General features: G+C 41.9%; 1 protein-coding gene across 1 annotated transcript in view; it reads right to left on the reverse strand.

Annotated features, from left to right (window-relative positions):
* Positions 1–16,998, reverse strand: part of LOC124553531 (period circadian protein) — a 197,896-nt gene that overhangs the window by 25,745 nt on the left and 155,153 nt on the right. The window contains exon 19 of the mRNA XM_047127380.1: positions 2,749–3,003. Coding sequence (XP_046983336.1) covers positions 2,749–3,003 — 255 coding nt within the window. The remainder of the gene's footprint in view (positions 1–2,748; positions 3,004–16,998) is intronic.

Raw genomic sequence — 16,998 nt, forward strand, 5'->3', positions numbered from 1 at the left:
TTCCAAACTTAACAGAAACTCTCCTGCGAACCCTGCAGAACTAGCATTCCTGAAAGAAAGGATATTGCGGAGACATGGCTTAGTCACAGCCTGGGGGATGTTTCTAGAATGAAATTTTCACTCTACAGTGGAGTGTGCGCTGATATGAAACTTCCTGGCAGATTAAAACTGTGTACTGGACCGAGACTCATTTGTATCTTAACGCTCATTTCATACCGGTAACACCTGGTAAGTTGCCATATTTGACCTCCTTTCTTCTCGAAATCACTTCGTCAGCACGTCGCAGGTGCCACAAAGTGCACAGCAACAGATGTTATCCCAAGTCGAAAGCACACATACGATTGAATGTTTCAACTTCTGTAGGTGCAATTGTGACCATCGTATGCCGTTTCACACACAGATCTGTGGTCATATTCGTGCTGGTACAACGTGTAGCAGCAGGGTGTAGGTAGTGACTTTAAACAATGTGCTCACTGTGCACTGAAAGGAACTGTAGACAGGCTGAAATATTATTGTATCTCATTGCTACCCATCAGAACCTCTCGGAGAGCATTAAAGATGCTTCCAAATTACATACACAAATAACTACTATTTCAGTATACATAGAATTCGAAAACGATGCTTTGCTGATTAACACTGATCTTATGTGAGAAACACAATATAAATGTGAAATCAATATTGTAACTAATAGAAAGAAATGTAGCACATGGTCAGGATGTACCAGTAAACCTATCATCATAAAATTACTACAGCAAATTAAATAGAACATATAAATAAAGCACGTCAATTGAATCTCCGATATATGTTAGCACTAAAATTCAGGCACTAGTTGATTTGTTATAAACAAATTTAGAAATGTAATTGTTACCTGTAACATAATTAGTCAGAAAATGTTATATTAACTCGTAACTAAGTTGAAAATAGGTTCACCTTGTTCAGCACTGAGACTGGAAATTTTTAGCAATGTGTATCCCATATTCGGTTTAACTTTTAATTGTGATTTTAGATAAAATTGTAATTTTCATTGTATGTAATTGTTAACAAAAGTATAAATACAGGTCACCCAGGCGCCTCGGAGCACTCGTTTTTTGGCTAGGGTTGCGAGCAAATGTATTGTAGGTTCACTCTTTTGTCGATTGTTGTGAACTCTGTGTCGTTTGATGGCAACTTTTGGTAAACGTGACGTAACCGGTACAGTTCACTAGGCTCAGACACCAGAGTCCTGGAAATATATTGGTGTTAAAACTGCACTGTACTTTGAAATTTATTTGGGAGTCTTCCGCAATCCTTTTCACAGGCTGCACAGTGACGAGACGAATCCGGGAATTTTACAAAACCCCAAAAACTACCGTATTTATTCCAATCTATGCCGCACCTGAAAAATGAGACTCGAAATCAAGGGAAAAAAAATTTCCCGAATCTAAGCCACACCTGAAATTTGAGACTCGAAATTCAAGGGTAGAGAAAAGTTTTAGGCCGCACCTCCAAATCGAAACAAAGTTGGTCCATTGTAATATGAGACACAATTTAGGTCGAATGAATGACGATACAGCTACAGTAGTTTGGTTTGAGTCTTAAGCTTAGCAGTTAAGCTTTACCAGGTAGCTACTGCTATGCGTCAGGCGCTCCGTCCGTATTTATACGGGTACCCTTCCTTTTTCACGTGCTTCGTCTGGTTTGAATTGATTGCTTATTTTTCTTTGATGTGATAAGCGCCGTTCTCTTTGTTACAGGTGTTTACGTCACTCTAAGCTGAAAATGCATGAGTTTAGTGAAAATTTTTCTCCGTTTGAAAATCTTTGCAGGCGCCTCTTTAGTACATTACATTCTGCACAGAAATTAGAGTCATCTTAGATTTAAAAATCTAGTCAGTTGTCGTGCTTCATTCCTGACTGTATCACTATTCGGCATAAGAATACTACGAATATAAACATGACACGATATGTATATTCTTCCGCGTTTTCTGCTGTCTCACTCTAGTTTTGTAGTTTATTAGGCAGACAGGATTTAAATGGGATTGCAGCAAACACGAAAGAATACATTGGCAAAATGTTTATATTTGTATTATTCCTATGGTGAAGAGAATACTGCATGTGATTCACAATTCATAAAAGTTCCTATTAGTAACCATCTCTTGTGACAGGTAGGAAAAAATTCAGAACATAGAGTTGACCATATTGACATACATCCCAAACAGTCTTGCCAGTCAGATTTTCGTAGTACATTGAAAGGCTGCTACATTCGAAGATGAACAATACAGAATTTGTATTTACTTCGTTGGATAATGTATGAAAATGTAGTGGTCGAAACTCGGGGTGGAGAAAAAAGTTGGTCTTTCACCTTTTTTTTTTTTTTTTTTGGTAAATCTATTTACTGACGCAGAGGTTTTTGCGCCAGTATTTATCTTTATGCCTGCAAAGCATGCCTGTGTTGCGCTACATATATTTGACGGCAAAAGTTAGTTGTGGCGGCACCTACCGACATTTTACAGAACTTCCGCTTACTTTGTACTCGATTCTAAGCCGCAGGCGGTTTTTTGGATTACAAAAACCGGAAAAAAAGTGCGGCTTAGATTCGAGTAAATACGGTAAACAACTCTCAATGTCGGTAGAAATGACGTGAAAACAACAGTGCACCGACTGGGCATTTCACACAAAACATTTGCAATGCGGAGGTGGGAAAACATAAACATCTCAACATGGCGGAGGAGCCGTAGGCAGGCACTTGCCGATACTAAACCGGACTCACCCTGTTGAGCACGGAAGCTGCGACAGAGGCCGCACTGGAGCCGGGCTCCACTTTGACGGAAGTGGCGCAGGAGGCGGGCCGCGGCAGTGGCGGCGGCGGCTGGTGCTGGTACGACTGGTGGTGCTGTCGGTGCTGGTTTTGGTGCGGCTGCCCGACGGAGCTCTGCTGGCAGGCCGACTCCGGCAGCGGCACCGGCGCCGACACTCCGCTCCTGGCTGCTCCCGTCAGCTTCTCGGCAGAAGAGACAGTCAGCGGCTGCGGTGGTGGTGGCACAGCAAAACGCGGCAATTCGAGTGAGGGCGAGAGCGAGAGCGTGCGTGTGCGGCAAAACGGGAGGCGCGGCCGGCCCCTGTGACGTTCTCGTAATTCCCGCACTGCCGTAATACGATTTTGTGTACCCGTAGTTTTCGAAAATTGAAAATGAACAGTATTGAAAGTTAGGCACTGTTGCGGACACCATTTTAACGGTGCCACTGACAAGCGCAGTCAGTCCGCAAAAGTGCGTCGGCACCTCAGGTAGCAGTCCGACGAGTGCTCGCGTGTCGTGTGTTGTACCCTGTGACGTATACGGACTTAAATGTCAAATGCTGTGGCACCCTTAAGTAATTACTTCAAGGATGCAGACTGGATATAACTAACAAGGGAACCTCCCCATCGCACCCCCCTCAGATTTGGTTATAAGTTAGCACAGCAGATAGGCCTTGAAAAACTGAACACAGATCAATCGAAAAAACAGAAAGAAGTTGTGTGGAACTATGAAAAAATAAACAAAATATACAAACTGAGTAGTCCATGCGCAAGATAGGCAACATTTAGGATAATGTGAGCTCAGGAGCGCCGTGGTTAGCGTGAGCAGCTGCGGAACTAGAGGTCCTTGGTTCAAGTCTTCCCTCGAGTGAAAAGTTTAATTTTTTATTTTCCGACAATTATCAGAGTTCAGGCACCCACACATAATCAACTTCGCTCTCCAAAATTCCAGGACTGTTGAGATTTGCTTGGACATATACAGGATTTGACAGTCAACACACGGAAAAAATTTGAAAACATTAAAAACATATGTTTTGGCAGAACACAGAGAAAACTGTGCAACTGTGAAACTGTTGCATTCATTTGTTGCAGTTTATCTGACACACTCTTATGTTTTCATCACTTTTTTGGGAGTTATTATCACATCTACAAGAAAACCTAAATCGGGCAAGGTACAAGAATCCTTTTACCCATTCGCCAAGTGTGCGAGTTATGTGGGCCGACGACATATTCCTGTCATGTGACGCACATGTCATCAGTGTCATATAGAATATATCAGATGTGTTTTCCTGTGGAGGAATCGGTTGACCTATGACCTTGCGATCAAATACTTTCGGTTCCCATTGGAGAGGCACGTCCTTTCGTCTACTAATCGCACGGTTTTGCGGTGCGGTCGCAAAACACAGACACTAAACTTATTAAAGTGAACAGAGACGTCAATAAACGAATCGACAGATCATAAATTTGCAAAAATAAAGTAAGTAAACTTTCGCTCGAGGGAAGACTCGAACCAAGGACCTCTGGTTCCAGAGCTGCTCACGCTAACCACGGGACCATGGCCCTTTTGTGCTCACATCATCATTGATGTTGCCTATCTTGCCCACAGACTACTCAGTTTGTATATTTTGCTTATTTTTTCGTAGTTCCACACAATTTCTTCCTGTTTTCTCGATTGATCTGTGTTCAGTTTTTCAAGGCCTATCCACTGTGCCACATTATAACTAACTCTGAGGAGGGGTGCGATGGGGAGGTTCCCTTGTAAGTATAAACATCAGCTGTTAATTGATGGCCGTGCTTTATAAGTATCACCTCCGCAGCCAATTTGTTTGCGTCGTTGCCTTTGGTGTGAAAGGACTCGGGTTCAGATACTTTCTGAGCTAGGGAGATCTGAAATGGCCTCGTCAGGCCAAATAAGAAGCTGCTCGAGTATTAAAGGACGGCAGTGTGAGGATTCGTCTACTGGCAGTAACAGCTGGAGGGCTCAGTGACATGTCGATTGCACGCCCCACGATCACAGACCACTCCTCGTAAGCAGAAAAGGGTCAGTCGTAACAGGTCTAAGGTCTAATCTGTGAGTGGTGCTAAGAAAGTAGTAACCCGTACCCCAAGTTCAGCCTGAAATGGGATACTGTCTCTCCAACATCCTCCCTACACCACGCACTGTTGCCTGCCATCACAGATAACAGCCTGGGCAAACCATAGCCTGGGCAAACCCTATCACATTCCCAAACCATTAGCCCTACCACAAGGTTCCTACCCGTGCAATCGTCCTCACTATAAAACTTGGCCCACTCGCCCTCCTACCACCACCTACTCGAGCCTCGACACTACTAGATCCTACAATTGCACGGGCAGAGGGCATGTCAAATGACACATGCTCTGTTCACTGCACAACACTTTATACAGGGTGTTACAAAAAGGTACGGCCAAACTTTCAGGAAACATTCCTCACACACAAAGAAAGAAAATATGTTATGTCGACAAGTGTCCGGAAACGCTTACTTTCCATGTTAGAGCTCATTTTATTACTTCTCTTCAAATCACATTAACCATGGAAATGAAACACACAGCAACAGAACGTACCAGCGTGACTTCAAACACTCTGTTACAGGAAATGTTCAAAATGTCCACCGTTAGCGAGGATACGAGCATCCACCCTCTGTCGCACGGAATCCCTGATGCGCTGATGCAGCCCTGGAGAATGGCGTATTGTATCACAGCCGTCCACAATACGAGCACCAAGAGTCTCTACATTTGGTACTGGGGTTGCGTAGACAAGAGCTTTCAAATGCCCCCATAAATGAAAGTCAAGAGGGTTGAGGTCAGGAGAGCGTGGAGGCCACGGAATTGGTCCGCCTCTACCAATCCGTCGGTCACCGAATCTGTTGTTGAGAAGCGTACGAACCCTTCGACTGAAATGTGCAGGAGCTCCATCGTGCATGAACCACGTGTTGTGTCGTACTTGTAAAGGCACATGTTCTAGCAGCACAGGTAGAGTATCCCGTATGAAATCGTGATAACGTGCTCCATTGAGCATAGGTGGAAGAACATACTGACGAAACTAAAATGAGCTCTAACATGGAAATTAAGCGTTTCCGGACACATGTCCACATAACATCTTTTTTTTTTTATTTGTGTGTGAGGAATGTTTCCTGAAAGTTTGGCCGTACCTTTTTGTAACGCCCTGTATAGGCACGACCACCACTACACTGGCTGAGCATACGAATGAGCACGGAACAACTGCCCGACTAGGCATGCCTGGCAGCCACCCGCCGAGAACATTCTGCAGTACGACTTGAGGAACTTTGGTGCCTGCCACCACTGCGTCACATGCACTACTCAAGTCCCCCAATTCAAATTTAGTTTCCCCATTCTCCAGGGATGGCAACTTGCCCACCAAAACATCCTCACATCCTAACACCGTCCTCGACTTAATTCCTGCTAATGCGTGTCTCCCTCTTTTTTCACTATATATAAACACAAGAACCCAGTAAATCTTCAGATGTAGCCCATCACAATAGGGCTGTCTTTCACGAGTGAACAGCTAAAGTACTGCAGAATATCAATAGAATTTGAGGTCAATGCCATATAGGTGACTTAACAGAGACTTATAAGAAAGAACATGTAAATTGAAATGGGATCACTAATATGAGCTGCAGTGGGACAATAAGCAGAATCAGCAGCGATGAATGAAAATGTGTGCCGGACCGGAATTCGAACCCAGGAACTCGCGCTTACTAGGCAGGTGCAGTAACCACTGCGCCATAGGAAACACAGTGTTATCACAACTGCACGAACTATCTCGGTACACCTCACGGCCGAGCGCCACATATCCACAGTGCCTGTCCATTATACTCCTGTTCGCTTTTTAGAGATCCCACAGGATGTCGGACATATTTGTGCATTCGCACTGAAGGAATTGGATCCGTTGCCCAGCCAGGCTTATCAATTATTTGAATGCACAGTGCCCGTTCTATCTCAGCATGCCTCGTGCCCGATTCACATTCCCACAAACACCACCTATCCGCAGTCCCTGTATAACGGACACGAAGTGCGAATAGGTACCACTCGACGGTAGTGTGGGTCGGCTGTGAGGCGTACCGAGACAGTCCGTGCAGTTGCGATACTGCTGCGTCCCAAATGCCGCAGTGGTTAACGCACCTGCCTAGTAAGCAGGAGATCCCGGGTTCGAATCCCAGTCCGGTACACATTTTCGTTCGTAGCTGCTGATTCCACTTAACGCAGCACTGCAGCTGATTGCAATGATCCCGCTTCGATTTGCATATAGTGTTTCACAGCTGCTGGATCTGTGTGGTGTCTGTTCTTTCAAAAGAATACACCCTGTGCATTCAAATAATTATTAAAACGTTACTGTGACGGTGTTGAGTCGTAGACCATTGGCAGATCACAGAGAAAGGCAGTTGATATCAAGTGATACAGACACTATAACTGTAATTGGTTGGATGCATAACAGTGTATACGAACTAGCGGTAGTCAATGATAATACTGCTACAGAGAACTCAATTGTGAAGTTACAATACTGCATTTGTCTGCTGCATGCACCATGTGGGAGGGATTAATTAATGCTTCCTATAGGGTGCAGGTTCCTACTTTTTAAAACTCTGAAGTACACTCCTAAGTTAACAACTGACGTCTACTCCTGGTCCTTTCTGCTCTGCAATAAACTTCAGTCCCTATATGCCACTAAACTTCAATGAAGTAGTTATTAACTGGTGCTACACAAGTCAACTTTTAATTTCACATATATCGAAGGGCAACAATGACTGCAGAACACGCAACACTCGCAAGTGCATACAGCGCCTGCCACTTTTCACGCCAACTAACTGTGCTTGCCAGTTACGTTCTTACGGTGGCACCTGCAACAGTACTGAACTTGCGACATCACTCATTTAAAATTGTTCAAAACTACAGATTCGTGAAAGCATATTACGGGAATGCAGGAGTTACGGGAACCTCACACCCTGTCGTTGGGTGCCAGCCAGACCCCAGCTGCAGTCCCCTTGTCTACAAGGATGTACCCAAAAATAACCAGATTCACAACTCGGCGCCCACACCCTTCCTATCAATATTTCTTCCCGACACTCTGCGAGCATAATTTCTCGAGTGAGTCAGCAGTGTTAAATGCAGACTTTGATCACTGTCGGTTGACTGGTGGACAACGAAATTCTGTGACGCGATGTAAGATGGATTTTTACAAAACGACATGCAACACTTTTATCCTCTTAGGTCGACCAAAAGATGTTTGTGGAAACTGAAAGCTCAGTTTAGGTAGTCTAAGTGTGGGGCACCACTGAGCACAGTTTGACTTAATGTACGTGCACATGGGGTGCAAAACCTACCAACTCCGGAAATCGGAAAGATGTGACGGAAACTGCACTGGGGAGACTCACTCGTACTTTTGTGCCGCGGGTTGGTGGTGCCTCGGAAGTCTCAGAGAAAAAAGGACACTGGCGAGAATTTAGACAACTGAACATTTGAAGATCATACCCGAGAACTGTCATGCGGTCACTTCACTACTGAATGTCAAAGCATCACGTATGCACATTTCTATGCATTGAAAGCTACAACTTACGAATCACATATGTCACCTGCCATTATAAATGTAGATGTGAAATGGAAACATCGTAGTTATAACAGAGAAGAGTTAACACAAACCCGATTGCGTCATTTCGATAGCTTAAATAGAACAGGGCTCTCTTTCAACACCCACTACAACTGCAACAGGACAAGAAGGCTCACTGCACGGTTTAATGGCACTGCATAGCTGGTCCACTGCAGAATTAGCTTCAATAATGTCAGCTGAAGTGACAGATTATGTAAGGAGTGGATCACACCGTAACCTAATAACCTATTTACATTCCAGTGATTCTTGCAAAAATCAGGACTTTCCCACATTTGCCATTTTACTGGCAGAGAGCGGAAGGGATTCTTTTTTCATTTTTACAACAAAGATTATTACAGCAATTCCTTGAGGAGTTATAACTTAAGCAAAACACTAGAGTCGTAGTCAGTCGAGACCTAACAGAGGATAATAGGACGAGAGAGAGAAGGATCTCAAAGCGATGCAATCTTTTACCTACACCGTTTCGCATCCACCTGGAAGACATCACAGGTGACTGTACAAGGTTTGCCGAATCTGAGAAGGAGAAATGGTGGATAACTTAAATTGCAAATTTACAGACTTCAGAATGAAAAAAGTAATAAAAATACCGAAACTATGATACTGGTTACAAAATTTTAGTACTTGTAAAATATTATAATGGAGGACCTAATGTGTGGCACACACATAAGATCAAAAATAATGTTGGACACAAAAAGATTGCTATGTGGGCCAATGAATAATCACGTCCAAGTTGGTGTAATGCTAATGGAGCATTGCGCAAAAATGTTGAAGGAGAATTTCACAGCATTATAGAGGCTTATCTCACTAGGGATAAGATAGATACTGCCTACAGGTAAATTAAAGAGACCTTTGGAGAAAAAAGAACCACTTGTATGAATATCAAGATCTCAGATGGAAACCCAGTTCTAAGCAAAGAAGGGAAAGCAGAACAGTGGAAGGAGTATATAGAGGGTATATACAAGCATGATGTACTTGAGGACAATATTATGGAAATGGAAGATGATGTAAATGAAGATGAAATGGGAGATACGATACTGCGTGAAGAATCTGACAGAGCACTGAAAGACCTGAGTCGAAACAAGGCCCCGGGAGTAGACAACATTCCTTTAGAACTACTGACAGCCTTGGGAGAGCCAGTCCTGACAAAACTCTAGCATCTGGTGAGTAAGATGTATGAGACATGCGAAATACCCTCAGACTTCAAGAAGAATATAATAACTCCAATCCCAAAGAAAGCAGGTGTTGACAGATGTGAAAATTACCGAACTATCAGTTTAATAAGTCACGGCTACAAAATACTAAACCAAATTCTTTACAGACGAATGGAAAAACTGGTAGAAGCCGACCTCGGGGAAGATCAGTTTGGATTCTGCAGAAATGTTGGACCACGCGAGGCAATACTGACCCTACGACTTATCTTACAAAATAGATTAAGGAAAGGCAAACCTACGTTTCTAGCATTTGTAGACTTGGAGAAAGTTTTTGATAATGTTGACTGGAATACTCTGTTTCAAATTCTGAAGGTGGCAGGGGTAAAATACAGGGAGCGAAAGGCTATTTACAATTTGTACAGAAAGCAGATGGCAGTTATAAGAGTCGAGGGACATGAAAGGGAAGCAGTCGTTGGGAAGGGAGTGAGACAGGGTTGTAGCCGATGTTATTCAATCTGTATGTTAAGCAAGCAGTAAAGGAAACAAAAGAAAAATTTGGAGTAGGAATTAAACTCCATGGATAAGAACTTTGAAATTCGCCGATAACATTGTAATTCTGTCAGAGACAGCAGAGGACCTGGAAGAGCAGTTGGACGGAATGGCCATTGTTTTGAAAGGAAGATATAAGATGAACATCAACAAAAGCAAAACGAGCATAATGGAATGTAGTCAAATTAAATCGGGCGATGCTGAGGGAATTAGATTAGGAAATGAGACACTTAAAGTATTAAAGGAGTTTTGCTATTTGGGGAGCAAAATAACATGATGGTCGAAGTAGAGAGGATATAAAATGTAGACTGGCAATGGCAAGGAAAGCGTTTCTGGAGAAGAGAAATTTATTAACATCGAGTACAGATTTAAGTGTCAGGAAGTCGTTTCTGAAAGTATTTGTATGGAGTGTAGCCATGTATGGAAGTGAAACATGGACGGTAAATAGTTTGGACAAGAAGAGAATAGAAGCTTTCAAAATGTGGTGCTACAGAAGAATGCTGAAGATTAGATGGGTAAGTCACATAACTAATGAGGAGGTATTGAACAGAATTGGAGAGAAGAGGAGTTTGTGGTACAAATTGACTAGAAGAAGGGATCAGTTAGTAGGACATGTTCTGAGACATCGAGGGATCACCAATTTAGTATTAAAGGGCTGCGTGGAGGGTAAAAATTGTTGAGGGAGACGAAGAGATGAATACACTAAGCAGATTCAGAAGGATGTAGGCTGCAGTAGGTACTGGGAGATGAAGAAGCTTGCACAGGATAGAGTAGCATGGAGAGCTGCATCAAACCAGTCTCAGGACTGAATACCACACAACAACAACTCCCGGGATGCTCCGCAAGATGACAAGTTGGACATGGAGGCACTTATTTCTCTGATTAAGTACAATGATGCACATACATGTCCTCTAAATTCATAATTTATACACTGTCCAGTCACATTAGCGTGATCACATGACAAAGGCGAATAATCACCTTTTGCAGCGCAGAACGCTGCGATTCGTGCAAGAAGAAAGTCAGTAGGGTTCTGGAATGTACTGGTAGGAACGTGGAACCATTATCGACACAATGTGGCAGGCAACTGCACAAGTTTCTCTACTGAGGAAACGTGTCACAGACGGCTCTAGTGACGTGGCTGCACAGATTCTCCATTGGGTTAAAATGTGGGGAGTTTGAGGGCCAGGGGATTACGATAAACTCTTTGAACCGCACACATACAGTGTGATCTGTGTGACTCACTGCACTGTTCTGTCGGTAGATGCCATCGTGCCGAGGAAAAGCAAACTGCACGTAGGGGTGGACACAGTCCCTGAGGATAGATGCATACATCTACATCTACATCTACATACATACTCCGCAATCCACCATACGGTGCGTGGCGGAGGGTACCTCGTACCACAACTAGCACCTTCTCTCCCTGTTCCACTGGGAAACAGAACGAGGGAAAAATGACTGCCTCAAATGCTAGTTTTCTAAGTTTCCTCAGTAGCGATTCAGAAAAAGAACGGCTCCTTTCCTCTAGAGACTCCTACCCGAGCTCCTGAAGCATTTCCGTAACACTCGAGTGATGATCAAACCTACCAGTAACAAACCTAGCAGCCCGCCTCTGAATTGCTTCTATGTCCTCCCTCAATCCGACCTGATAGGGATCCCATACGCTCGAGCAGTACTTGAGAGTAGGTCGTATTAGTGTTTTATAAATGGTCTCCTTTACAGATGAACCACATCTTCCCAAAATTCTACCAATGAACCGAAGACGACTATCCACCTTCCCCACAACTGCCATTACATGTTTGTCCCACTTCATATTGCTCTGAAATGTTACGTACAAATATTTAATTGACGTGACTGTATCAAGCGCTACACTACTAATGGAGTATTCAAATATTACAGGATTCTTTTTCCTATACATCTGCATTAATTTACATTTCTCTATATTTAGAGTTAGCTGCCATTCTTTACACCAATCACAAATCCTGTCCAAGTCATCTCATATCCTCCTACAGTTACTCAACGATGACACCTTCCCGTACACCACAGCATCATCAGCAAACAACCGCACATTGCTATCCACCCTATCCAAAAGATTCTAGCACACAACAGGCTTTCGATGCGGTTTCATTGCCATTTTCAGCAACTACGGTTGGTGCCATTTCCTAATTAGCTTGCCAAAACCACATTCAAAAACAACTTTGTGAGTTTGTCTTTCATGTACTATTTCTTTTATTATGTTGTATCATGTTTAGCCATTTACGTACTGACTTTTTAAAAATTTTTCATGGCCTCTATAATTACCCTGTACTGTTTTGGTCTTGGGGTATAGGGAATTAAAGACATTGTATTTTGCACCACCAACCACCAGGGGAAGACGTATACGTGGTACGGCTGGGGGAGGGAGGAGGGCGACCTCTAGTACATGTGATAAACCTTTTGCATTTCTTTTATGTTTTCGTCTTCTTGAAAGGCAAAGAGAAAGAGAAAAGATGAAGCGGTAGCCCATCATAGAGCCTATGCCTACCGTCAGGTATTTTTGATTTTCAGTTGTTAAAAAACAGAGGAGATTTTCTAGTAACAGTAGTAGGAAGGAAGGATTTGCGCTCAGCTAGTGAACGAGTGAGAAGCACGCCATTTTTAGCGAGTAATTGTAGACCGCCATTTTGGGGCCGCTACGAATAAGTGACGAGTATGTATTTCGTATGTGCACCGTTTAGGAAAATACAGTATTGTTTTACTAACTGAAAGGTCGTGTGAGTTGTTGTTTCAAATAGTACGATAATTACAAAAACTGAAGCCCACCTGTGTACTTTGGAAAATTACGAAGATCCGATAAGCTTAATGGGAACACCGTCAAGACTTCAAAGGTGAACACAGCGACCAAACGTAGCATTATAAAGAATGGTAAGCACAAATCTACAGCGGAGAAAGAAAGTACTTCACCCTGCAAAATAATATGAACTAATACGTACTTATTTCAAGGCATAGCTCAGCTTACTGTGCTTGTCATTCATACCAAAAAATTAATCTCATTAATTCAATACATTTTTAAAAAGTCACGCATTTCAACATTTTATTATCGTCTATTCCATTATTTTATTATATTATATACACCACATAGCCCGGAGGTATAGATAATAGAAATATACTGGAATGAACAAGGTGATAGCACCTCAGACTACATAAGGGTACGGAATCTCGGTTTGGCCCTTAAATATTATGCCACTTTTTCACTTGCACAAGGTGTGACACCCAAGTATTTTTCATATTAGTAGAAACTATTTAGAAAAATTCAGAAAAACATGTCCGTATTGTGTTGTAGCACCTTGCTGATGCACTCCATGTTACCAAATTGTGCTTCTGGTTATTTTTTGTACAGTCACTTCAATCTTCCAGAGAGACTTCTCTGCAGCTCAAAGCTTTCGTGAAGGCAGTGGTAATCATGTGTGAAATATCTTCCTGACATGAAATTGGAGGGAGTGTGTGACTCTCAGCTAAATGCGAATATTCTTACTTGCCCCCAAACTGACTTTGCCAAAACAGTCGAGACATGTGTAGTACTTTATTGCAATAATACACAAAATATCACAGCAAAACGCATGCAGATCAACAGAAAATTGCAAGCTTCCAGATAAGTCATGTTGAATAAAGTAAAACAAATCTGTATTTCATTAGATTCATTGCGATAACATACATAAGTGCAGACTACGATTACTCGGCAACTCCCGAGTGTGTAACTATGTGAGGTAGAGACTACATAGTGCTAAGTCTTTGTTGCAACATGCCATTTATCTTAATATGATTTGACACTCAGAGCCTTAACTGATGATAAGAATAACAAAATCTTAAACTTTGCAGAAACAGGTACATTCAACGTGGTTTCCCACCATTTGGCATTTCCCTCACGATATCCTGATGTTCCTCCCACTGACTTCATAAAAAGTATGTCCTAGGCATCACCACCGCTTTAAAATGCAGACCAAACCTGTTCATTCCTGAAACTTCTGCAACAAATAAACACATTCAAAACTCTTTCCCTTTCTGCTTCAAACCTTCTCGCTGTCTTCATCCCCAACAACAGAGTGAAATAAGACCCTTTTTCAATGTATTCAAAATTAAACTGCGTACATCTGCACACTCAATCATCAAAATAGGGGGTTTCTACAAATATTTAGACTCTTACAAAATCAGTTCTTAAACTGCCCATACTAATTAGTTCAATGACATTGAGGATGTGCGACATACGCACTGTAACTTGTTTACTTTCTAAAAGCTCATTCTGACTTACAGACTGTGAGACTGGAGTCAAATTTAAGCTTAGCAAATGCTTCTGTATGCCCCCAGTCTATTTTCTTTCCTCGCTCTAGAAGAACACTTCTCTACTTCTAATTTTTAAGAATGACTATGTTGTTATAAACACATTCAGATGCCTCTCATTGACAAGTCTTTTCTTAATCACAATCCACGTATAAATCAACAGCACCAGACATCATTATGACATACTGTAGCAGCTAACACAGAGAAGAGAGATCAAGAAAACATCTGAAGGTGCAAACGTTATGTGAAATGCCTTGCCTTTAGTTTTTAAGGTACAAAAGCTAAAATTGTAAGAATGAAATTGTTGAGAAATCCCATAAACTGTATACACAGCTCTAAAAAAATATCCCCAACTTCCATACCTGGAACACACAGGAAAGGCACCCATCTAAAAGAATTCATGACTTACCTGCTGTTAAACTCACTCTCTATTCAGTTTCTTTCTCCCAAAATGGATGTGATATGCCTGGTTTAACAGGTAGCACAAATGTTTTGAGTATCAAAGCATATACAGAGTACGACAGGATGTAGAACAGACTAATAATGTTGTGTCATCACAGTAGTATAGCCATTTCAGTTTTGAGCAAGTAAACAAACATATGAACAATAAAACGACATGAGTGACACAGCAGAGAAAAAGCCTGTTACATGTAACTTTAATGTACAGTTGTCTGCAGGTAATGCAACAGCATAATAAATGATTCACCAAATTTCAAAACTATTTTCAGTTTTTTTCTGTTTGTATTTGATTACTAAACATTAGATGAGCAAAAGTAATCAATCATATGCTTTCCAATAACAATTCACTCACTCTAATGTTGCTTGATGATTTACACAGTTAAGAGTTGCTGTAGTTCTGTACTAAGCGTGAATCATAATTCAAGAAAAACTTTGTCTTTTCATATTTAAAGTTGTTTGAATAGTAACACAAAATTTACAGTAGTAAACAGCACCATACACTTAAAAAATGTAATCATCTAACAGGTAAATCAAAAGTCGATGAACCTGGTGTGTGGAAGTCCACAGATAATATAAATGAAACTGGTATGTATTAAAGTTGGCCACTTCAAAGCTATTTGATATTCATCGTCACTATGCCACTTATAACTTTACAGGAAGGCAACACTTAACACTTAGTTTATGTCCAAGCCTGCCCAGTAATAAAATTATCCAAGATTGCCACCATGAACAAAAAGTCTCCTAAAAATCGGTAAACAGTCTCTAAAGGAATTATTTGCTGTGCACATTCAGTACAAAACAGTATAATTTTCTGAAATATTCTCTCACATACTCATTGCAAATTATCCAGTACATGCAAAGTGCTGCTGAATTATTGTACAGAAGAATTAGTGTCAAAATCTTTGGATGGAAGAACGCAAGATTAGGGTTAAATATGCTCAGTGGATGAGTGCAGTGGGGGTGGAAGACAATCAAAACAAGTCTGTGGGCATGAAGACTGTTGCGAGGGCCATGTGATACTTTTACAAAGCAATATACGCTAGAGGCGAACAAACTTTGAAAGGCATTTTGTTTTCTGTGATGCAGATACTGTGAGAATATACAAGGGTTGAATGAATAGTAATGTCTCCACCTTCATTAATTGGGTTTGTATAGGAATATTTTAATAAATCAAATGCAGAAATAATTCTTAGAATGTGATCTATAATTACCAATATTCACTTTTCCACATAATTACCAGCCAATCGGATACATTTCTGCCGACGATGAACAAGTTTTCTGAAGTCGTCACGGAAGAAGTCGACACACTGTTTCTGCAACCACAGTCTTACAGTTCTCTCAATGCCTTCATCAGAAGCATAATGATGTCCCCGCAGACCATTTTTCATTATCGGGAACAGATGGAACTCAGACGGTGCTAAGCCTGGACTGTATGGAGGATGCCGTATGGTGGTGAGATTCAGTCTGTTATGTTATGCTTTGGTGGCACGTGAAGTGTGTGGTTTGGCATTGTCACGCTGCAGGAAAACCATTCCTTTTTCCTGTCGGACCCTTGTTAGCTGTCGTTCCAGATTTCGCAGCGTTGTGATGTAATGCTCTGAATTTACTGCTGTTCCACAATCAAGGAAATCAACATGGATAACACCATCTGCATACCAGAACATTGTGGCCACGATTTCCAACTGAGGGCTGAGTCTTAAATTTCTTTTTCTGAGGCGAGTCTTTGTGTCAATATTCCATAGACTGACATTTTGTCTCTGGCTCGTAATGGTGTACCCACTTTTCGTCTCCTGTCACAGTTGAATGGAGAAAGGCGTCACCTTCACTCTCGTAACGCGAGAGGAGATCCTGGCAAATTTCAAGTCTGCGCGCTTTCATTTCAGGAGTCAGCATCCAGATTACCCATCACGCACAGATCTTCCGATAGCCGAGCAAAGCAGTAATGTGATGCACACGTTCTTATGAAATGCCGATTGTGCTTGCAGTTTCTCTCTGAGTAATACAAGAACCATCCTGAATCAGTCTGTCAACATTTTTCTTGTGAAACTCGGTGGTTACTATGACAGGATGTCTAACTCTGTTTGTCACGTGGGTCAGATGTTTCCA

This window comes from Schistocerca americana, chromosome 11, assembly GCF_021461395.2.
Source record: "Schistocerca americana isolate TAMUIC-IGC-003095 chromosome 11, iqSchAmer2.1, whole genome shotgun sequence".
Lineage (NCBI taxonomy): Eukaryota > Metazoa > Arthropoda > Insecta > Orthoptera > Acrididae > Schistocerca > Schistocerca americana.